The sequence below is a fragment of the Lithobates pipiens genome, unplaced genomic scaffold (genome assembly GCF_037356315.1).
Source record: "Lithobates pipiens isolate NorthernLeopardFrog02 unplaced genomic scaffold, aLitPip1_a1.2 Scaffold_22, whole genome shotgun sequence".
NCBI lineage: Eukaryota > Metazoa > Chordata > Amphibia > Anura > Ranidae > Lithobates > Lithobates pipiens.
In genome coordinates this window covers 172136769-172160852 of record NW_027507784.1, presented here as the reverse complement: position 1 = coordinate 172160852, position 24084 = coordinate 172136769, and the positions used below count along the sequence as shown (strand labels likewise).

At 42.9% G+C, this 24084-nt stretch overlaps 1 protein-coding gene across 1 annotated transcript in view; it reads left to right on the top strand.

The window, feature by feature from the left end:
* Positions 1-24084, top strand: part of LOC143924365 (aldehyde oxidase-like) — a 191887-nt gene that overhangs the window by 28842 nt on the left and 138961 nt on the right. The window contains exons 4-9 of the mRNA XM_077448645.1: positions 3681-3789; positions 8850-8976; positions 10376-10437; positions 15038-15160; positions 17722-17802; positions 20855-20996. Of these exons, the coding sequence (XP_077304771.1) occupies positions 3681-3789; positions 8850-8976; positions 10376-10437; positions 15038-15160; positions 17722-17802; positions 20855-20996 (644 nt within the window). The remainder of the gene's footprint in view (positions 1-3680; positions 3790-8849; positions 8977-10375; positions 10438-15037; positions 15161-17721; positions 17803-20854; positions 20997-24084) is intronic.

Genomic DNA, 24084 nt, shown 5'->3' with positions numbered 1-24084 from the left:
ATTTTTGGAAGTATTCCTGATTCCTGATCCCATACCATCCTTTTTTTAATGCAGTGCCCTCTGAGGGCCCGAAAGATCACAGGCATCTATTATTGCATTTAATTTCAGCGGACTGAGATTTGGGATCCTTTATGAGTTTATGTACTGTAGGTGATGATGTATTCAAAGTCTTTCCAGTTTTCTGTTGAGGAACATTATTCTAAAATTGTCCAACAATTTTTGAAGCAGCTTTTCACAGATTGGTGAACCTCTGCCCATCTTTTATTCTGAGTCACTCTTAGGCTGGGTTCACACTTGTGCGATGCGGGTTCCTGCATCACATCTGAATCACGTCCAATATGGTTCCTACACTTTGGGAAATACAAAATTATTTTACTAAAAAAAAATCCACTATATATATGTTGGTAGAGCTATGTTGGTAGAGCTCTGGATCCGAAGCTGGAGGAATAAAGCTAATGATCAGAATTTTAGAGGCAGCTCTCTGTCAGTTGGGATATCGTTGGAAATCAGTGGAATAGTCCATGCAGTGTAAGGAAAGCAAAAATGCAGAAGAAATTGTGTAAGTTCAGGAAAATCTTTATTTACCATGACAATTGATCACAAGAATAAGCCAACAAAATTCGGGGCCTCGCCCTCAATCAGGGCTCAGAAAAATAATAATGTAAAATAAAAACTACGTCCAATGTCTTAATACAACACATAGATGCATTATTGTATACAAGGATTGTATTATACTATATAGGATAACCATGGTTCATATGCTATATAACAAGTCATCAGAAGGAGTGATGGCAAATAGGTTGTATAAATGAATATGATATATATATATATATATATATATATATATATATATATATATATATATATATATATATCACAAAAGGGAGTACACCCCTCACTTTTTTATATCTTTTCATCTGATCAATACTGAAGAAATGACACTTTGCTACAATGTAAAGTAATGATTGTGCAGCTTGTATAACAGTGTAAATGTGCTGTCCCCTCAAAATAACTCAACACACAGCCATTAATGTCTAAACCGCTGGCAACAAAAGTGAGTACACCCCTAAGTGGAAATGTCCAAATTGGGCCCAAAGTGTCAATATTTTGCGTGGCCACCATTATTTTCAACACTGCCTTCACCCTCTTGGGCATGGAGTTCACCAGAGCTTCACAGGTTGCCACTACTCCATGATGACATCACAAAGCTTGTGGATGTTAGAGACCTTGCAATCCTTCACCTTCCGTTTTGAGGATGCCCAGCAGATGCTCAATAGGGTTGAGTTATGGAGACATGCTTGGCCAGTCCATCACCATTACCCTCTTCTAGCTTCTTTAGCAAGGCAGTAGTCGTGTTGGAGGTGTGTTTGGGGTCATTTGGGGTCGATCATGTTGGAATACTGCCCTGCGGCCCAGTGCCTGAAGGGAGGGGATCATTCTCAGCTTCAGTATGTCACAGTACATTTTGGCATTCATGGTTCCCTCAATGAACTATAGCTCCCCAGTGCCGGCAGCACTCATGCAGCCCCAGACCATGACACTTCCACCACCTTGCTTAAAGTAGGCAAGGCACACTTATCTTTGTACTCCTCACCTGGTTGCCTCCACACACGTTTGACAACATTTTAATGAAATAAGTTTATCTTGGTCTCATCAGACCACAGCACATGGTTCCAGCAAACTGTTTGCGGGCTTACTTGTGCATCATCTTTAGAAAAGGCTTCCTTCTGGGACAACAGCCATGCAGACTAATTTGATGCAGTGTGCCTTCACCCCTTCAACCTATGCCGCAATGTTGGCAGCACTCATACGTCTGTTTCCCATAGACGACCTCTGGATATGACGCTGAGCATGTGCACTCAACTTCTTTGGTCGACCATTACGAGGCCTGTTCTGAGTGGAACCTGTTGTCAGAAACCATGAATCAGACTGAGACAGAAGTATAGTTAAATCACACTAGTTTAATAATAATAATAAAAAGGCAGGGAGCCAGAGATGAGTGTAGTAGAACAGCAAGCAGGATCTGGTGCCAGAAGAAATGTCAGCCAAGCAATCCTTTAACAGGAACACAGGGGAGCGTCTCTAGTGATGTGACCAAGGCGAAGGCAGAGATCATCTGGGCTGGACAGCTTAAGTAGGCAGGAATGACGAGCAGGATATCATCAACAGGTGAGTCACTGTGGAGAGAAAGGAGCTGACAATTAGCCGACAGCTGAGCGGTCAGCTTTGAGAAGGAAGGGCTGAGCCCAGCCCTGACACCTGTCCTGTTAAACTGCTAAATGGTCTTGGCCACTGTGCTGCAGCTCAGTTTCAGGGTCTTGGCAATCTTCTTATAGCCCAGCCCTTATTTATGTAGAGCAACAATTCTGTTTTTCAGATCCTCAGAGAGTTCTTTGCCATGGGGTGTCATGTTGAACTTTCACTGACCAGTATGAGCATAACACTAATGGGTCACATGACTTCGGGGAGGGAAAATGGTTAATTGGGCCCAATTGGGACATTTGAACTTAGGGGTGTATTCACTTTTGTTGCCAGCGGTTTAGACATTAATGGCTGTGTGTTGAGTTATTTTGAGGGGACAGCACATTTACACTGTTATACAAGCTGTACAATCACTACTTTACTGTACTGAAGTGTAATTTCTTCAGTGTTGTCCCACGAAAAGGTATAATAAAATATTTACAAAAATTGAAGGGTGTACTCACTTTTGTGAAATGCTGTATATGTTCCATTGACTATCATTGTCATATATATATGTATGTATCTGATTTTTAATTATATAATTTTTTCCTTAAGAAATTACTCTATTTATCACTCTTTACAATTTGGTTCAACCATACAACCATTTGACTATACGACTATATTATTTTAGATTTTTCATTGATTATTGTTAGAATTTACTATTTTATTTGCAATAATTTCTTAAATATATACCATTTCATAATAATCACTCTAACACATCTTATTTGATTGTGTCAATTTGTATCACTCTTTGTGAAATGTAAACCAATAGTATGTTGTTTTTTTTTTTTTTAATAGAGAAGTTGTTTTGATTTTATTTTCATTGTATGTTACATAGCATATACACCATGATTATTGTATATAAAGAGTATATTATATAAACTCTGTATAAGAAAAATAATAATATCTCCTGTGTGCAGCGCTTTACAATATGAAGCCAGTTACAATTCAATACAGGAGGAATCAGAGGGCCCTGCTCGTTAGAGCTTACAATTTTAATATGATCCTTCCAAACAATAATACATCTATGTTTTGTATTAAAATATTTCAATACTCAGATTTTTGATAACGGGCTGATAAAGGGGGACGTTTAGGCTCCTGAAATGTGTTGGCTTGCTTTTGTGACCACTTGTCCCACTAACTAAAGATCTAAGCAATTTACACAGTTCTTCACAGTATAAGTATCCTTATACTTCTTAGACTAAAAATATATCTGGGAGGCATGCGTGACTGTGAATAAGAGGGTTTGTTTCCAGAATAATGCATTTGTTATACAACAGGAAAAACAAGGTTTTACATCAAGTTTTTTTTTTTTACAAGGGATGTATTACATAACCTTTCAGTTCACTTTTTGGCATGTGATGACAAGTGTGCATTTTCAGGCATTGTGAGTTTATTCCAGAGTATCGCATTTCAGCACCATTCTTAACTCCTTCAAGCCATTATTCAGCCAATGCCTGCCTGCTGCCAATATGTATGCTACAAGGAGCTGCAGTAACCACTGTAGAGGGAATTGGAAGTACAACCACCAGACTGCATCCCGTACAGGTAATATATCAATATATCGGTTAAAATATACCAGGACTGGATAATGAAACCTGGATAAAAGGAAACATAAAACAAAGAAACGTGTAAAAATTACACATAACATCCAGTACTTCTCTGTCCAATGTATTGACAATTAGTCAGTCCATTGATAAACACACTAATGCAGCATACACATGATCGCACATTCCGACAACAAAATCCATGTTTTTTTTTCCGACGGATGTTGGCTCAAACTTGTCTTGCATACACATTGTCGGAAATTCCGAACGTCAAGAACGCGATGACGTATGACAAGCCGAGAAAATTGAAGTTCAATAGCCAGTGCGGCTCTTCTGCTTGATTCTGAGCATGCATGGAACCTTGTCTGACGGAATTGTGTACACACGATTGGAATTTCCGACAACGGATTTTGTTGTCGGAAAATGTGAGATCCAGATCTCAAATTTTGTTTGTCGGAAATTCCGACGGAAAATGTCCGATGGAGCCTACACACGGTGGGAATTTCCGGTAACAAGCTCCCATCAAACATTTCCTGTCAGGAAATCCGACCGTGTGTATGCGGCATAAGAGTCTGTAGTAAAACATTAATTATAGTAATAGTAGATGAAGTTGTATCAATATTCATGCTGCCATCTGCATAGCTTCACCCCTATCATCCAGAAACTTTTCCAGTTCCCTGAATACAGAGGAGGCTATAGACCAGAGTGGCAGTACAAAAAGGAATGCATGCATAAATAAAGACAAATTAAATATAGAATTCATCATAGAATCAGTTCACTCCACAAGCCAACATTTATAAGCAAGTAGAACATGTTAATGAAAACTGTTACTGAAAGAAACCCAAAGGCTGTAATTTCTGGCTTCTTTCTGAAAACGACAGTTGCCTGTTGTCTCTTTTTGATAAAGTGACCCAAAACAAGCATGCAAGCCAAAGTGAAGTTTGAACATCTAATCTGTATTCTAGTTCTGAGTCATTAACTATACTAAAGCCATCGGATCAGCATGGCATCATTATGTTGGTGAAGGTGGAGGCTAGAGTGTTTATTCTGTGAAAAAGGGGATTTGGAAAACCCTGTACTTTCAGAGATGCAAATAATTATTGTATATTTCTACTTGAGCAAATTTTTATATGGGGATAGGAGCTTGTAAAATGTAACGTGTGCTTTAATCAAATTAGCCACACCCCTAAATAAATTAGTCATCTACATTTTGCCATGGCTTGCAAAGCACGATTCTACTGAATCACCCTGGTTCCTTCTCTCTAGGTTGGTATTTCTGAGACCACATGCTCTTTTTCTTTTTTCTTGTCATGGGTTGTAAGGCTGGGTTCACACTATCTTCGCATCTGGTACGTCCCCGTTCACAGTTTCAGGTCCGATTTCAGCCTGAATTTTTGGGTGAATTTGGACCTGAAACGGACCAAAAGACGCACAGGGCTTCTGTGCAAATTCGCATATGTGAACCGGCTCCATAGAGAGGTGGTCAAAATCTCCTGCTATTGCGAATTAGATGCAGAGAATCCACATCCAATTTGCAATAGTGTGAACCCAGCCTAAATCATCAGTGGGAAATCACTTGTTTTAGCAAACTTTTTAACTCTAATCCTTTTTCACAGACAGCAGCCTATTAGCTGCATTAAAGAGGAAGTAAACCCTTCCAAACAACTTGGACCTATATAGGTAAGCCTAGATTAAGGCTTACCTGTAGGTCCAAGCAATATCTCCTAAACCTATATGGTTTAGGAGATATTTGCCCGAAAATGGGCACTGCTGTCTACGGCGCATGCGCCGTAGACAGCGGCGCGCAGGCGCACTAAATGCGGCAAATCCAAGAATGGATTTGCCTAATTTGTCGACTCCCGTGCGCATGCGCGGGAGTGACGTCATCGCGGCTTCGCCGTATGGCAGCGGCGGAGCTGCGAGACGCGACTCCCGTGCGCATGCGCGGGAGTGACGTCATCGCGGCTGCGCCGCTGTGATTCGTAGGAGCTGCGAGACGCCACCAGCAACATGGATGCGGCGGACTACAGGGGACAGCGGCGACTTCGCTGGCTCCTGTGTCAGGTAAGTGACACATAATGAGCTACTATGCGATGCATAGTAGTCCATTATGCTTTACCTTTGCAGGGAAAAAAAGAGGAAGTAAACCCATCAGGGTTTACTTCCTCTTTAAGGTTGAATAGAGTCAAAGCAAATAATTCAGCATGGTAGCACCCAGGATTATATTATTACTACACTATAATGTTAATCTGTCACTTTGCCTATTACAGTAGAACTAAAGTATATTTTCTTTAATTGAAAACACTTGTAAAATTCAAATAAAAATAATTCCAAATATGCACACAAAAAATGTTTTAGAACAGTGCTGAGGGAAATAAGTGTAATTTACTAATTCTGCAAATACGTAATAGTATTGAAATTTTGATGCAAAATTCAGTTCACCCAATCGCCAAACACTTCTAGTCTAAACCATTGTTTCAATTTTCGGTAGACATCCCCATTGAAGTCTTTAAAGTTGTCCATAGATGGATCGAGATTTGACCGATTCAGCAAAGATCGACCAAATTACAATCCATCTATAGCCATTTCTGTGCCAGAAAAGTCCATCTAATGATCAACTTTTCTCGAACCGGCTTGATGAGAAAAATTTCCTTTGTTCAGCGCTACAGCCAGTCAGTTGCAGTACTGATCAGTGTATTCTAACAGCAGTGGTGTCCTGCTTTCAGAATACAATAATACAGCAGGGATTATTTCTCCATCCACCTTACTTGTGTGGATGGGAGAATTCGTTATGTATTTTTTTGATCAGTCCTGGCTGATCAAGAAAAATTGATCTATGTATGGCAAGCCTTGCTTCTGTTCAGGAAATAGGCTCAATTCACAAAACTTTACCACACAGATAAAGGTCTTTATTTCCCTCCATGTGGCTGTAATATTCATATCTCACTGTACTCAGCTAAAAATAAGAATCCTTATGATGGAGTATTAGCTTGAAGAATTGAACAGTCAAGGAACTGGCATTATTTCAGACATTTTGCACCAATGTATCCAGTTAAGGCTATTTATTGCACTTTACACCTACCGGTATCCCCCAAATACTACTCATAAAGATTTCTGGAAGTTCCCTTTTTAAAAGTTGAAACAATAACATTTTGGCTATTTTTAAAACTATGATTTTAATCTCAGACATTTGCCTGGAAAAGACAAAATTTAGACTTTAAATCTCAAAAGAATAATACTAAAAAAGAATAATTTTGTTAGATTTATTTGTCTCTGGAGTTCACCAATACATTTCATACACGCACACATATACACTACCTTCAACCTTTAATATTTTCTCTGCAACCTTTATACAAAGTGAGATGTTAATCACTCTATACATGCTCGGAAACCTGTTAATCATTACTGGATGCAGAATACTCTGTATCACAGAAAAATATTAGTAGGCTAAATTATCAGTTTTACCTTACAGTACAGAACACAAAAGAATCTGCAGTATATAGGGTTCAGAGGATCAGGTAGAAGGAGGAGAAAATACTGGAACAAACACATCAATTAAATTAAGAGGGTTTGAAGTGAACCAAATTAAAGATTAAGTTTGGCTCATCTGGTACTAAAGTTGCTAAAGACTTCAAAATAAAGAGTGTGATTTTTTTTTTCAATTATGTTTCTTAGATGTACATGTAAAATATAAAAGCTTGATCTTGATAATGTTATCAATGTATGTTCATGTTCTAAAAGTTTTTGTTGTTTTGTTTTATGTCAGTGGGGTAAAGAGAGAAAAAAAAAAGAAAAAAAAAAAAGGAATTTGGTGTCAGTAGGGTGGAGAAAAAAAAAGAAAGAAAAAAAAAGTATCAGGGCGGTAAAAAGGAAAATGCTAGTGTCATGGGGGGTGGGGCAGACATTGCAGATTTGGGTGGGGGAAATTACTGATTAGTGTGGGTGGGTGGAAGACATTGGTGAGAAGTCTTATGAACTGCTGATTTACCATGCACTCTGTTGAGTGCTCTTGCTCCAGGGATAATGCAATTACTGCAGGGTAGAAAATCACTCCGTCGGTCCGTTTGTGCAAAGAGTTGGAGATAGGCGTCTGTGGTTGAGTGTTCTGGAGCTCCATTCTGGGACACTGGCCAGATCCACAGAATGTGGGATTTTGTTAAATCCTGGGATAGACTGGTGGAACCTGGGACATTGGGGGATATGAACATTAACAATGACTATCTGAACTAGCCCAGGTATCTTTCTTTAACTTGCATCTTATTTCTGGCACATTAATATACACTATACATTGTAAGCGGGAAGGGGGGAAATGAGCAGAAGAACCTACATAAAAAAGTGGCAGCTGGTGCTCTTATTTTTTTTTGTGAGGTGCAGCAAACAACCCACATGCCCTTTTGATCGTCGAAACCCTTCCCCTCACTCGGTTGGTCGCTCGGTCAGTCTGTCAAACCCCCCCATCACTCGGTTGATCGGCAGACAAATCCCCCCTGTCGCTTGCCTGTCTGTCCGCCCATCAGCCCCGGCACTTATCCCATTTTAGCGGCTTCCCCCTGCGTTTCCTCCACGGCACTTCCTTCCCTGCTCTCGGCCAATAATTCTTCTCCTCTCAGCCAATTGGGTCTTAAGACCGGCTCCCTGATTGGCTGGGAGGAGAAGAAGGAAGACAAGAGCAAATATATATAATTTTTAAGCCAATTAGAGCCTTAGGCTCTAATCACATGCTATAAAAAAACATTCAAATCCATGCATCCGGTGCCCTGCATGTAGATTATGGGCCGGGTGCATGGATTAGGGGAGCAGCACTCCTATGCTCCTAATGGAGCGGCCGCCACTTAAAAAGCACTTTGGGGCTTACCTATGTAGACCAAAGCAAGCAGTTCACTTGAAAACAAAACCTGAAGTAAACAACAATGGTACTCAGATTCAATAAAAAAAAAAAAAAGGAAAAAGAAAATGTTACTTTTAAATATTAAACAATTATTTTGTATATCCCTTTAGTTCACTTACACATTCATACATCATTATAAATCATGTTAAAGGAGAATTTTTTTTTTTTTGCAGGAGAGAATAGCAAAAGCCCATGGATCTCAGTGCGGGTTCTGCACCCCTGGAATGGTGATGTCCATGTACAGCTTACTGAGAAACCACCCTGAACCCACCATGGAGCTGATTCATGAAGCGCTGGGAGGTATGAGAACTGCCCGTATTTTTAGTACTTGAAAATAATAAGAAAAAAAAAAACAATTCCATGAGCAAGACTGCAAAAGCTGCTGTATTGTAAAAGTGTACTAATGCAAACCTGTGGCCACCAGCAAATATTTAATCTGGCAGTCACCTTGGTGTCTACCACCCATTGTACTTTACAGTAAACACACCAGTGTTACTTTAATCAGTGGAAAAGCACAAGACAGGGATGTGGATAAGCCAATCACAATGGAAGCAGGCCAGTTTTCATAACACAGCAATATAGGTTTTGGTCATCTGAGAACCGCCTAGTATCAAAACATTCGTTAAATACCCATACTGATCAGAGTTTCTACTTTTACAAGCAAAAGGTGTGTGTAGTAGAAGGCTTTATTCCCATTCCCATGTTGTTCAGGTCTTTTTTTCTACTTCAGTTATTTTGGGAAAATGTGGCTTCTGCTCCTAAATATTCTTTAAAGTGAAACTCTGAGTATACAAAAAAATACCATTTATTAATGTATGTATTCTTACTTACTACTTGTTTACGATTTGTTAAATTTATGTTTTTTATATGCTGAAATATCAGAAACATTGGTGAAAAATCAGACCTTCTGAAAAATAAGAAATCTTTTTAACTATCCTGGATCTGTCTTTGTGCCAGAAAATGTTTCCTCAATAGTTGTATTGATGTTGCTAGATATTGAAGAACAGAGGAAAATTATTATTATTTTTATTGGGTTCTTTTCTCATATTGAGGGCACCTAGAAAGAAATACAGTGGCATAGCTTTGCTTTTTGAACATACCACTGATCAACTTGTCATACATGACATGGTGATCACATGACTTTGTTGATAAATAAAGCCATGTCACTGACATGGCTTTGTTTATCAACAAAACAATTGGGCAAACCAGAGGGTCAGCTTCATAGCCATATAACTAGCATTTCCAGAAGAAGTCAGCAATAAATGCTTGCCGATTTTCTTTCAAGGTAGGTTTTCTTTAAATTGTCAGTTAAGCTGCAGACATTGGTGAATAATGGTTCATTCAGATAACTGCCACTTTGAGTGTAAGTAAACCCCCCTATGGTTTTCAGCCAAGGAAGCTGCCATCTTTGCCTCTGTTTAATCTACAACTGACATGATGCTGCACATGTGATCAGTTATGACATCAGCCATCGGATAATTTGACAGTTTGGTTGAGAGCACAACCAATGGTTGTTACATTTCCGGCACGTGCTGGAAATTAAATGGTTTTACGGGTGGGTTTACGTCCGCTTAGGGCATATCGACATCTGTAGGTCTTGCTTAAAACATTTTGTACTTGAATGCATGACTAAATAACAGCAAAAAAAATGCCTTAACTTTATTTGATAAAACTATAATTACTCCTGCCTTTTTTCCAGGTAATCTGTGTCGCTGTACTGGATACAGGCCAATCCTGGATGGCTGCATAACCTTCTGCAGTGTAAGCAATGTGGAAAGAATCATTTCCTTGAAATGTGCTTCCCGTATTAGAAAACGTACTGTGATGGCAAACAATTATGTAGCTACAGAATTTACTAATGCCAAATATAACTTAATTTACCTTCCCTTTTTCTGTGTCCTCCAATTAGGCATTTATTTCTATACATAAGAAACATTTGTTGGGGGGGGTACAACATTTATGGAAAATATGCAGAAAAGCTTGTATGCAGCATGCACATTTGGTACATTTACTATCACCTTACCTGTGCAGGGCGAAGTGACAGTGTTTCTGCAAAGGTCATCCCCCAACTCCCATAGACCCCTTTCACAAATGGATTAAAAAAAAATCGCCATGTGTTTTACTGATCTGGATATCTATGCAATGTTGTCTATGGAACCGTACAGACAACTGCGTAAAGATGAGTAATAGTGCAATGAGTACTGAGCCGTAAAACAAAAATTTTACACTTGTATACGCTTATGCATCCTTACGCTCCTTTACGCACATTTACACAAGGTCTTTATTCGGGATCTTTTTGTCAGCAAGATCCTGAATATAAACATCAGTACATTTTTGCATCCATGTGCAATTAGGCATATACTAACCATACCTGCTTCTCTGCAGCCAGAGAGAATACCCAGCATTATACAGTGACAACAATTTGCACATTGCTTACAATATCATAGGAGACGGTAAAATTACAATACAATTCATGACATTCAAGAGAGTTAGGCCCCTTGCATACTTTATTGAGATTTACTCAGGAACTTGTTAACAGAAAGTTTCTGTGTAAAAAAAAAAAAAAAAAAAAAAAAATGTGTAAAAGACCTTGAGTAATGTTGCGTAATTGTGCGTAAAGAAGAGTAAATGTGAGCAAGCGTATACAGTACATGAGTAAGATTTTTCTTCATTGTAAGTGTTGCAATATACATATGTAAATGAATGTAACTTACTGAACTCAAGTATAAAAGTTTCTATTTTTGCTTTACGGCTTTGTACTCATCTCTCGCTCTGTTACTGATGTTTACGGCTCCATAGACAACCATGCATCTACTGTATAACCAGATCAGTAAAAAACATGGCATTTTTTACTTCCATGTGCAAGACGCCTAAGGCCGCGTACACACGCGCGGACTGTTTGCCCAACCTTGTTCGTCAAACAGTTTCGGCAAACAGTCCGCTCAAAATTTGCATGAGCGGACTTGCCCACACACGAGCGGACTGTTTGACGAACAAGGTTGGGCAAACAGTTCGCTCAACTTTTGAAATGAACGGACTCGCCCACGTAAGGAGGAGGCAAATCCGCCCATTTCGAGCGCGTGTACAGGTAGGCGGGGCCCGCGAAGGAGACGTCGCGGGCTCCGCCGCCTGGAATGGGCTTAAAGGGGAACCCCAACGCCGAAAAAAATCGGCGTGGGGGTTCCCCCCAAGTCCACACCAGACCCTTGTCCGAGCACGCTACCCGGCCGGCCAGGAAAGGGGGGCGAGCGAGCGCGCCCCCCCTCCTGAGCCGTACCAGGCCGCGTGCCCTCAACATGGGGGGTGCCTTGGGGAAGGGGGGGCCGCGCGGCCCCCCCACCCCAAAGCACCTTGTCCCCATGTTGATGAGGACAAGGGCCTCTTCCCGACAACCCTGGCCGTTGGTTGTCGGGGTCTGCGGGCGGGGGGCTTATCGGAATCCGGGAGCCCCCTTTAAGAAGGGGGCACCCGGATACCGGCCCCCCACCCTATGTGAATGAGTATGGGGTACAATGTACCCCTACCCATTCACCTGTGAAATAAAGTACAAAAAAAAACACAACACATGGAAAAAGTATTTTATTGCACAGCTCCGGGGGTCTTCCGTCTTCGGGGGTCTTCTCGCCGGACTCCTCCGCTATGTGTGTGTAGCTCTTTTACTAGCGGAGGAGTCCGGCTTTCTTCCTCCCCGCCGCCGGCCTCTTCTCCCGACTTCGGGGGTCTTGTCCCCCTCTTCGGTTCTTCTGCCGGGCCACCGCGCCTGGTCCGGTGGCCCGGTCTTCTGTCGCCGTCTTCCGTTCTTCTGTCGCCGCCTTCGGTTCTTCTGCCGGGCCACCGCGCCTTCTTGTAGCTCTTTTACAGGCGGTGGCCCGGTCTTCTGTCGCCGCTGTCGTCGTCGCCGTCGCCGCCGCCGCCGCCTTCCGTTCTTGTTCTTCTTCTTGTTCTTCTTCTTCTTCTGGAGATGTTGACTCGACGAGCTCTCCGGCCGGAATGCCAGGGACACGCTCCGCTGCCACTTATATAGTGACAATGGGGCGGTGTCACATGGTATATGTCACATGGGTTGGTCACATGGGTTGATGTCACATGGGGACTATGACATCGTAAGGGGGCGGGGTCACCATGTGACCAACCCATGTGACATATACCATGTGACACCGCCCCATTGTCACTATATAAGTGGCAGCGGAGCGTGTCCCTGGCATTCCGGCCGGAGAGCTCGTCGAGTCAACATCTCCAGGAGAAGAAGAAGAAGAACAAGAAGAAGAACAAGAACGGAAGGCGGCGGCGGCGGCGACGACGACAGCGGCGACAGAAGACCGGGCCACCGCCTGTAAAAGAGCTACAAGAAGGCGCGGTGGCCCGGCAGAAGAACCGAAGGCGGTGACAGAAGAACGGAAGACGGCGACAGAAGACCGGGCCACCGGACCAGGCGCGGTGGCCCGGCAGAAGAACCGAAGAGGGGGACAAGACCCCCGAAGTCGGGAGAAGAGGCCGGCGGCGGGGAGGAAGAAAGCCGGACTCCTCCGCTAGCAAAAGAGCTACACACACATAGCGGAGGAGTCCGGCGAGAAGACCCCCGAAGACGGAAGACCCCCGGAGCTGTGCAATAAAATACTTTTTCCATGTGTTGTGTTTTTTTTTGTACTTTATTTCACAGGTGAATGGGTAGGGGTACATTGTACCCCATACTCATTCACATAGGGTGGGGGGCCGGTATCCGGGGGCCCCCTTATTAAAGGGGGCTCCCGGATTCCGATAAGCCCCCCGCCCGCAGACCCCGACAACCAACGGCCAGGGTTGTCGGGAAGAGGCCCTTGTCCTCATCAACATGGGGACAAGGTGCTTTGGGGTGGGGGGGCCGCGCGGCCCCCCCTTCCCCAAGGCACCCCCCATGTTGAGGGCACGCGGCCTGGTACGGCTCAGAAGGGGGGGCGCGCTCGCTCGCCCCCCTTTCCTGGCCGGCCGGGTAGCGTGCTCGGACAAGGGTCTGGTGTGGACTTGGGGGGATTTTTTTCGGCGTTGGGGTTCCCCTTTAAGCCCATTCCAGGCGGCGGAGCCCGCGACGTCTCCTTCGCGGGCCCCGCCTACCTGTACACGCGCTCGAAATGGGCGGACTTTCCGAGCGGGAACAGTCCGCTCATTTCGAAAGTACAGCGGACAGGCCCACACACGGGCGGACTGTTCGCTCAAACACAGTTTCAGCGGACAGTTTTTCGGAATTTCCGAAAGACTTTGTCCGTCCAACTGTCCGCTGAAACTGTCCGCTGAAAGCCCACACACGAGCGGACTGTCCGCCCAAACACTGTTCAGCGGACAAAGTTGGGCGAACAGTCCGCCCGTGTGTACGCGGCCTTAGTCCGAGGATACAACTTTTCAGAGACATTGTCATTTTGTCTTGTATGAGTACATTCTTATATTGCACAATTTTACCAGTAATAAAATATCCTCTGGTGATTGAGCAATATGGTGTCCACAATAATTTTACCAGATAGCCAGTGATTTGGCTATTCAAAGAAAGACAAATAGGAAGCAAGGGTTCACATATAGCAATTAAAACACAAAAGTTTTCATTTTAACTCTGTCTTACTCTGTTCTAAACTAAAACAAATGGGTGGTATTTTAATTTGAAGGTTATCAAGGCCAATGTATAAGTCTAACTGCCTTTTATTTTAAAGACTGCATGTCTTACGCCAAGTACTCCATGTAAGAGCAAACAACTACATTTAAAGAGGAAGTAAACCCTGATGGGTTTACTTCCTCTTTGATTCCCTGCAAAGGTAGCGCATAATGGACTACTATGCATCGCATACTAGTCCATTATGTGTCACTTACCTGACACAGGAGCCGGCGAAGTCACCGCTGTCCCCCGTAGTCGGGAGCCTCCATCTTCTTGGTGGGTCTCGCTGCTCCGGCGCTGTCATTCGCCGGAGCCACGATGACGTCACTCCCGCGCATGCGCACGGGAGCCGCCACTCGTGGCATATCGCCGTTAACTCAGTGCGCCTGCGCGCCGCTGTCTACGGCGCATGACTGTCTTTCGGCAAATAAAAAACCTACACGGTTTAGGAGATATTTCTTGGACCTACAGGTAAGCCTTAATCTAGGCTTACCTGTAGGTCAAAGTGGTTTGTAAGGGTTTACAACCACTTTAAACCTTAGAATACTATTATTATTATTATTATTATTATACAGGATTTATATAGCGCCAACAGTTTATGCAGTTTACAATATAAAAGGGAGACAATACAGTTATAATACAATAAAATACAAGAGGATTAAGAGAGCCCTGCTCAGAAGAGTTACAATCTAATAGGATAAGATTATGTTTTATTTTTATGCTTTTTTTTTGTTTTTTTAGAAGAAAGATTGCTGTCAGCTGCAGAAAAATCAGACTTCTTGTACGAATGAAGATATAAACAATGTTAATGAAGTAAATGGTCTACAGGAAACAAACAACTCTGTTCCTTCCGTGTCTGGAAATGTAAGACAATTCATGGTTTTCTCTTATCCATAGAAACACCATCATTTATTTGGTTTTAATTGTTTGTCCACCCAGCTGCATGCATATATTGTTTCTAGATAAAAGTAGCGCCGTCCTCTGAAATGAATGATATCAAGGTATTGACAGCTTAATCTGTACAGGATTTGTTAGAACTTTCCCTTACTGTTCATGATAAAATTGCGCTACTCTCCATCCATTTCTCCTAAAAAAAAATAAAAAAATTATATATATATATATATATATATATATATATATATATATATATAAAAGTTAATAGTAGGGTCAAAGTGACCCCTGAACCTATGTACCCTTTGTTATATTTAACAGACAGTTGTGTATGCAAAAATATATTTTCATGGAAAGCATGGGGCTGATGGCTCCCAAGCTTTGTCTAAGATGCAGGCATTTGCCATCTGGTGGCTTCAATGTAGCTATTTCTAGAAGGAATCTGCTTGGCGAAGAAGAATTTTTTAAAGCTGCCCTGTTACTATTTGAAAAATAAAAAAATAAAACGAGGTCCTCTGGTCCTCTCTGCAGGAATAACCATTGATACATGTCCTGTGCTGCCACTTTGCTTTTTTAAAGACCTAAGACTCCTCAGCATTTGACACTTTTTAGAGTGGTGGAGACCTGGTCTCCCTCTGTGCTATACGGCTCCTTTCTCTGCCCCCCCACCTCACTACAGGAAACAAAAGTAATGTAGGATCCTGTGGCGGCAACCACAGAATGCAGAGGGGGACTAGACCTCCAACACTCCAGGAAATCTCAAATGTTTATTATTTAGCAAGCTTAGTTCTGGAATATAGTGAAGAATGTAGTCATGGGCAGCAAGACATGTTATAAGTTGTTTTAATTGCAGGGAGGCTTTAGTTTTATTTTATTTATTTTTTTTAATAGTGACAGAATCTATAAAAAGGAATGAGAATATAGAATAGATGTTACCTAGAAATTTAGAAGTTTTGTTCCCACGTTATTCCCTTTCCCCTAATTATTTAATGTTCGATAAAACAAGAAGATATTTTTAATAACATTGATTTATATTAACTCAAATATTTAGGAAATTGTTCTCTTCTAAAATCACATTTATTATTATTATTATTATTATTATTTATGAAAGCGCTTAGTCGAAAGACAGCTTTTTGTAGAATGGGGCATAATATTATGCATGATATAAAACTTTGGTGTCTATGTATAAAAAGTTTGCTGAGCAAATTTGACAAACATTCGCACAGCTCCAGCAAAACTTGCTGTATTCTGTGTTGTAGAAGTACCTTTTATGGGTGTAAATGCCACCTAGTGGCCATAAAGCAGTATTTGTTTTTTTTTTTAATACCATAATTCTGGAAAAAACAGGAATTTTGGTCACCAGATGGCACTTATGATCATATGAGATAGTTATATGACAAAATTGGGCAAGTTTTGTTGGAGCTTTGTGTCACATTCATTCACCACGTTTGTCTCACATTCGTTCATTTAACTTTTTATACATAGACCCCTAAGTGTTTATGACTGTATACATGTTATAAATAGAAACACGAGTACCTCTACATAATATCTGTGATACACTAGTGCTGCTATAGAGGATAAACATTGCCATTCACACCAGCAAGATCACTAAAATGTATAATTATTCTGGAGAGCTGACATGAATTATGCCTAGTACACATGATCAGAAAATCAGACGAAAAAAATGCTTTTGAACCTATAGTACGATAATCTGATCAATAGTACACAGCTTTCAAAAGCCGACCATGACAGTGGTATCTCGCACGATACCAGAACGTACAGTATTTGTCCATAGAAAATCGGAAAACCAAGACCACGCATGCTCAGAAACCACAGAATACATTACAATACAGCAGTGCCAGGACAAGGTCATCTATAGCCCAGGGCAATCATGCCAAACTGCACCCCCCACCCACCCAAGATCTATGAGCATTATGTGTTGGCAAAAATCCCCCCACATAAACACTGAGCACTAATCTGCATGCTTACTCCCTAAGCATACCCCCCCCCCCCCCTCCACTCCTCTCAGTACAATTCCGCCCCCTTGCTGAAAACCCCCTTCTCAGCACAAATATTTGCCCCCACATCCCTCAAATCCCTCCAGTTTTAATGCCAACCCCCCAAAATCCTTTAACACAAATCCTTTAACCCTAAAATTCCCTTTCCTAGTACACATCTTCTCCTCCCCATTTTCAATACCATCCCCCATCAAATCCCCACTTATAGCACCACCCCAAATTTCACCTCCTAGAACAATACTTGCCCTCTTCCACCCCACAAAGTCCCCCTCCCAACACAACCCCCCCAATCTCCATGTTTGCCCCCCCTCCCACCTCACATGATAACACATTTCCCAGGGCAGCTGCCCCTCCTGCCCACATCTCTTGTCCTGGCCCTGCAATACAATACACTACAATACATCACTTCTGAAGTTGCAAGATCTCAGGGAAGAATGTCACTTCACACATACCTGTAGGAGCTATTGTGTCTTGACATTTTCTTATTTGTAATTCCATTGTTGTTTTTTGTTTTAGATGTGCACAGGATTATTCAAAGAAGATAATTTTGTGCCTCTGGATCCAACCCAGGAGCTCATATTTCCACCAGCACTAATAGTAAGATTTTCCTTTGTTTTCTATGGATTTGGGTTCTGCATGTTTTTCAAGAGATATTCAAGCAGATATTCAGTCAACTAAAACATGAATAGCTAAAAAGAGAAGATTTCTAGATGAGAGTTCACCAGTGATGGCTGGTGTTTTGGGGGGGGGGGGGGGCCGCAGCTCCCCCGATCGATCGGTCATCCAGCCCTGAACTTCTGCCCGCATCTAGGTTGTGGCTGGGCAGCGCTCCTACAGGCGGCGGGCGGGCAGTGCTACTTTGGGCGGCGGCTTCCATCACGTCTCCTCCTCCTCCTCTGCATCACAACATCTTCCACTGTGCGTCTCCTCCTCCTTATCCTCCTAGTGTGTCCAATAGGATCACCTGTCCTTTCAGCCAATTGGGTTACGGGTCTCTGGACCCGTTTCCTGATTGGCCGGGAGGAGAATCAGCATGACAATAGCAAATATTAATTTGTTATTGTTACACAAGTGGGTGTGCTCGGAGCCCACCCTTTTTTTGAAGCCTATTAGAACCTCTGGCTCTAATTATGTGCTTAAAAAACGAAAAAAACATTGGAATCCATGCATCCGGTGCCCTGCATGTAGATTAGGGAGCTGGACGCATGAATGGGGAGGGCACTGCTGGAGTAGACTAAATCTACACTTTTCTTTAGCCTATAAACAACTGGCTAAAGAGTCACATGTGTCTTACAGCTACATTTTGGCTTGATTTTAGGTTCTTGTCAGTAGGTGATAGTTCTATGAATGTCTGAACACTTATAGCTTTGTAATTTCCCTCTATTATGACGCCAATCAGAGATTCACTGAGGTATCAACAATTCCCTTACAGGGAAACTCTACCCATCCTCCTTATGCCTCATAACCATAAATGGATTTATTAAACAAATCCCCGGTGGACAATCCACATAGCCATAATATAATTGATTAGTAATTTAGTAAATACATTTTTTTTTTTTTAAATGTGATAAATGAATGTAATATACAGTGCATCATGTAAAAATACATAATGCATGGGGTTTACAAAGAAAACCATAATTAATCATTTTTAATTTTGAATGAGCATGATTAGTACAAAGAACAATGATACATATAATAGGCATATAAATCGATTATACATAAATACACGCTGGTGAGTGTAACTTCACCTATAGCAGCCTGGACACTGGCTAGATAATGGTGCCAGGTAAGTGTTTAGAGGTGGGTGACACAAAGAATGCATTAAGGTAAAAAAAAACTGTTTGCCCTTAGGCTGCAGCATTTAAAGTGGTTCTATCAGGACAAAAGAAGCAGCACAATCTGACATGACCACTGCCTAGGAATGAGGATGCTGTCCGAGGGAGTGCTACTGCTGGCCAATCAGAGAGGAGGGGGTGTTGCTGGCAGAGCAGGGTCTACTACCAGGCAATTGGTGCAGCAGCTGAGTGGGTTGCAGGGAGGCAGGCACCAGAAATTGTAAAAGATATTGTTCAGCGAGGTGAGGTTCTGTTTATGTGGCCTAAAGGGCAACGCTGAAAATACACAAATCCTTTAGATAACATGCTTAAAGCTGCATGTGAAGTTGTGGAACAGTACAAAGATTCGAAGGAAAAGAAAGAAGTGTGTACAGTATATGTGGCTGAAGTGCTAAGGCTATCAGGTCGTGTTTGGGGGGCACCTAAACCATTTGAAAGGTGGCAGAGCAGGAAGGAAAAACTGAGTGGGTGGAGCATACGGGTTATTGGGGAAGAGAGTTGGGGAAAGGGAAGTGGGAGGGGGAAGTTAAGGAGAGAGGCGAATTTAAGGGGAGGGGGGTCAGAGATCCCCTAAGGGGGAAAAATAAGAGTGTAGAATGGAGGAAGGGAAGGAAAGAAAAAAAAGGGGGAGGAAAGGGTTTAAGAATCCAGGAGTTGCCTACCGTTTTCATAGTTACAGTGCATTCGGAAAGTATTCACAGCACTTCAGTTTTCTCACATTTTGTTATGCTACAGCCTTATTCTAAAATAGATTCAATTAATTATTGTCCTCAAAATTCGACAAACAATACCCCATAATGACAACGTGAGAGAAGTTTGTTTGAAATCTTTTCAAATTTATTAAAAAGAAAAAAAATCCCATGTACATAAGTATTCACAGGCTATGCTCAATACTTTGTTGATGCACCTTTGGCACCAATTACAGCCTTGAGTCTTTTTGAGTATGATGCTACAAGCTTGGCACACCTATTTTTGGCAGTTACTCCCATTCTTGTTTGCAAGACCTCTCCATCACCTCCATCAGGTTGGATGGGGAGTGTAGGTGCACAGCCATTTTCAGATCTCCCCAGCGGTGTTCAAGTCTGGGCTCTGGCTGGGTCACTAAAGGACTTTCACAGAGTTGTATTGTAGCCACTATCTTGTTAGAAGACGAACCTTCAATCTTTGCTTCATCAGACCAGAGAATTTTATTTCTCATGGTCCGAGAGTCACCTCCCTGACTAAGGACTTTCTCCCCCGATCACTCAGTTTGTCGGGGTGGCCCACTCTAAGAGACTTGGTGTTTCCAAACTTCTTCCATTTACGCATGATGGAGGCCATTGTGCTTATTGGGACCTTCAGCCCTGGTTCACATTGCAGCGATTTGGCATGCGATTTGACATGTCAAATTGCATGGCGAATCTGGGATTTGGCATGTGCCTCACCGATTACCAAAGGTAGTTTCTGTACTACTTTTGGCAACTTCGGGGAGCGATTTTAATATACATTCTGCACCGATGTCTCTGAAATTACCCTGACGTGGGACTGACGTGGGACTGAAATCGTGAGAGTTCAGCTGAACTCACATGATTTCTTTCCCGCTGTCGGTGTGTGGACCCTTCCCTGAATCTGTGCCTCAATACAATCCTGTCCCAGAGGTCTACAGACCTTGGACTTGGTCTACGGACCTTGGTCCTTGGCTTGGTTTGTGTTCTGACATGCACTGTTAAAGTGGTTGTTAGCCCACTTTCCCAACTTCACATAATCCTCCTTGTTCCCTAACGACAGGAGCTCTTGTCTCTGTGTTTTATACATTGCTTTTTTCTACTTGTCAGCTAATGGATGATGAAGACAAGACAAGTCTGAAATTTCAGGGAGAACGAATCACGTGGTTTTCTCCTGCCAATCTCCAGGAATTACTGCAGCTAAAGGTTGCATATCCAAAAGCACCACTTGTAGTTGGGAACACTACTGTAGGTAAGTGAGGAGTTATCTAGAAAAATGTGTGAAGATAGATATACAGTGGAACCTTGGTTTATGAGTAACACGGTTAACGAGTGTTTTGAAAGACGAGCAACTTTTTTTTTTTTTTTCTTTTTGTGAGTATTGTCTCACAACGCGAGCAGAATTCAAGCTAATGGGGTGTGCAGTACCGCATTTGGCCAGAGGTGTGGGGACACTCAGAACAGTTCGGAGCTGTTCAGAAATACTAAGGCCGCGTACACACGCGGGGACTGTTCGCTCAACTTTGTCCGCTGAACAGTGTTTCGGCGGACAGTCCGCTCGTGTGTGGGCTTTCAGCGGACAGTTTCAGCGGACAGTCTGCTGAACAAAGTTTTTCGGAAATTCCGAAAAACTGTCCGCTGAAACTTTGTTTCAGCGAACAGTCCCCTCGTGTGTAGGCTTGTTCGTCAAACTAAGTTCCGCGCATGCTCAGAAAGGATTTACACGCCGAAGTTTGCATTGCAGTGTATAGGACGTCGTTTTCTAGTCCCGTCGTACGTGCCGTTCACGTCATCGCGCACGGTTTCAGCGGACTGTTCGTTCGTCGTGTGTGGCCAAGTCCGTCCATGCTAATTTTGAGCGGACTGTCCGCTGAAACTGTTTGACGGACAAAGTTGAGCGAACAGTCCCCGCGTGTGTACGCGGCCTAAGTTTCCGAGCCTTTCCGAGTTCAGCTGAGCTGTCCCCGAGTATTTCCGAGGCTCGCTGGTGCCCCCACCTCTGGCCACATGCGGTATTGCATGTAATAAAAGTCAATGCAGAAAAAATTATCTTTGTTTCCATTGACTTCTATGGGAAACTCACTTTGATATGCGAGTGCTTTGGATTACAAGCCTTCTCCTGGTACGGATTATGCTCGTAGTCCAAGGTTCCACTGTATCAGTCTTTAACTGAGTGTTCTTGAAGTATAATACACAATGGAATAAATAAGGGGCCATCGGCACAGAGTTAAGAACTTTTTCAATGATTAAATCTGCAACATATTAGCCACTCTGCTTTCGTCTATTTAGCTACTACTGTTTTTTTTTTTCATCTTAAAGCGGGAGTCCACCGGGACTCCGCGTTTTTTTTTTTTTTTTAAAAGCCAGCAGCTACAAATACTGCAGCTGCTGACTTTTTAAATAGTGACACTTACCTGTCCAGCGCGCCCGCGATGTCGGCACCCGAAGCCGATCTCTAGATCGACACTCGAGTGCTGCCGCCGCCATCTTGGGTATGGGAATCAGGAAATGGAGCCTTTCGGCTTCATTTCCCGGTTCCCTACTGCGCATGCGCGAGCCGCGCTGCGCAATAAGGACGGTCCCCGCTGCCTCTGGGATCTGTGTGTTTCCCAGCAGGCAGCGGGGCACTTGCGGGAAGGGGCGGGCACTTGCGGAAAGGGGCGTAAGTTACACCCCTTTCCGCAGAGAGCTATCCCGGAAGTGGGTGCAGTTACCTGGATTATCCAGGTAACTGCACCCCCCTCCCCCCTGAAAGGTGCCGATTGTGGCACCGGAGGGGGGAGGGTTCCGATGAGCGGAAGGTCCACTTTAGGGTGGACCTCCGCTTTAAAACGATCTACTGTAACTTAACATAGGTTGTTCCTTTGCAGCAAAATATGTAAAAATAATCAAACGCCAAGTTAAAGCTGTTATCCAGGTTATATATCAAACATACAGGTACATTTTTTCATATCATCCTAAAAGCAAACAAGAAAGAAACACGATTTGGAGTGAAATAAGGTTAAAATTCCACTGTGCATTAGTTAACCTTATCTTTTGAGGTTTGTTTTGTTAGAACTTTTAATAATTGGTAATGAATAATCTACTACTAGACGGATGGCCTTGTTTGAGCAAATAGCAAATATTTGATTTAACTTGGCTGATCATCAGTTGGCTGCAGAAACACTGCGGAAGTTTCAATTCAAATGAATGTATTCACATATATAAAAGCTAGAAAGTTTTAGATATAAAATAAGAGATCAGAGATTTGTTTTAACAATGGAGCCTGTCAGGTCAGAAACGTAGATGCTGCCTATGCTGACTCATTTTTTTTGAAGGTGCATGCTTCATGTTTGTCATTATTATTATTCTTCTTCCTTTACCGCTTGACTTGTGCATATCCAATGTCCGGATTGCTCATACACCCTATACACCTGTTCTTAGGCAATCAGCAAGAAATTGAAAGAAGGTTAAAGCGGAGGTCCACCCTAAAGTGGACCTTCCGCTCATCGGAACCCTCCCCCCCTCCGGCGCCACAATTGGCACCTTTCAGGGGGGAGGGGGGTGCAGATACCTGTACAGTACAGGTATCTGCACCCACTTCCGGGATAGCTCTCTGCGGAAAGGGGCGTAGATTAGGCCCCTTTCCGCAAGTGCCCGCCCCTTTCCGCAAGTGCCCCGCTGCCTGCTGGGAAACACACAGATCCCAGAGGCAGCGGGGACCGTCCTTATTGCGCAGCGCGACTCGCGCATGCGCAGTAGGGAACCGGGAAATGAAGCCGAAAGGCTCCATTTCCTGATTCCCATAACCAAGATGGCGGCGGCAGCACCTGAGTGTCGATCTAGAGATCGGCTTCGGGTGCCGACATCGCGGGCGCGCTGGACAGGTAAGTGTCACTATTTTAAAAGTCAGCAGCTGCAGTATTTGTAGCTGCTGGCTTTTAAAAAAAATGCGGAGTCCCGGCAGACTCCCGCTTTAAGAATGAAACCCAGAGCATACATCTAACAAACTGCCAGCCATGGCAGCTCACATACATTATTTGTCTCCTAATAGATTCATTTTAAAAGAAATATCCAAACACCTTAAAGCAAACCTTCAGTCATTTTTTCATAATTCCATCTATTAAATGTTCTCCCCTTGTTGTTTTAACTTTGGATAGTAAAACATTTTTTTCTGCCACTAAATACCTTAAATACCTTATAGAGCCCACTTCCTGTTTCTTGTCTGGTCATTAGCCTAGGCCAGGGGTGCCCAACCAGTGGCCCGGGGGCCACATGTGGCCCACGGAGTCCTTTGATGTTGCCCGCGACCTCTTGCTCTGGGATGGTGGGTTGGCAAGCCCCGATTGTAGGTTGTCTAC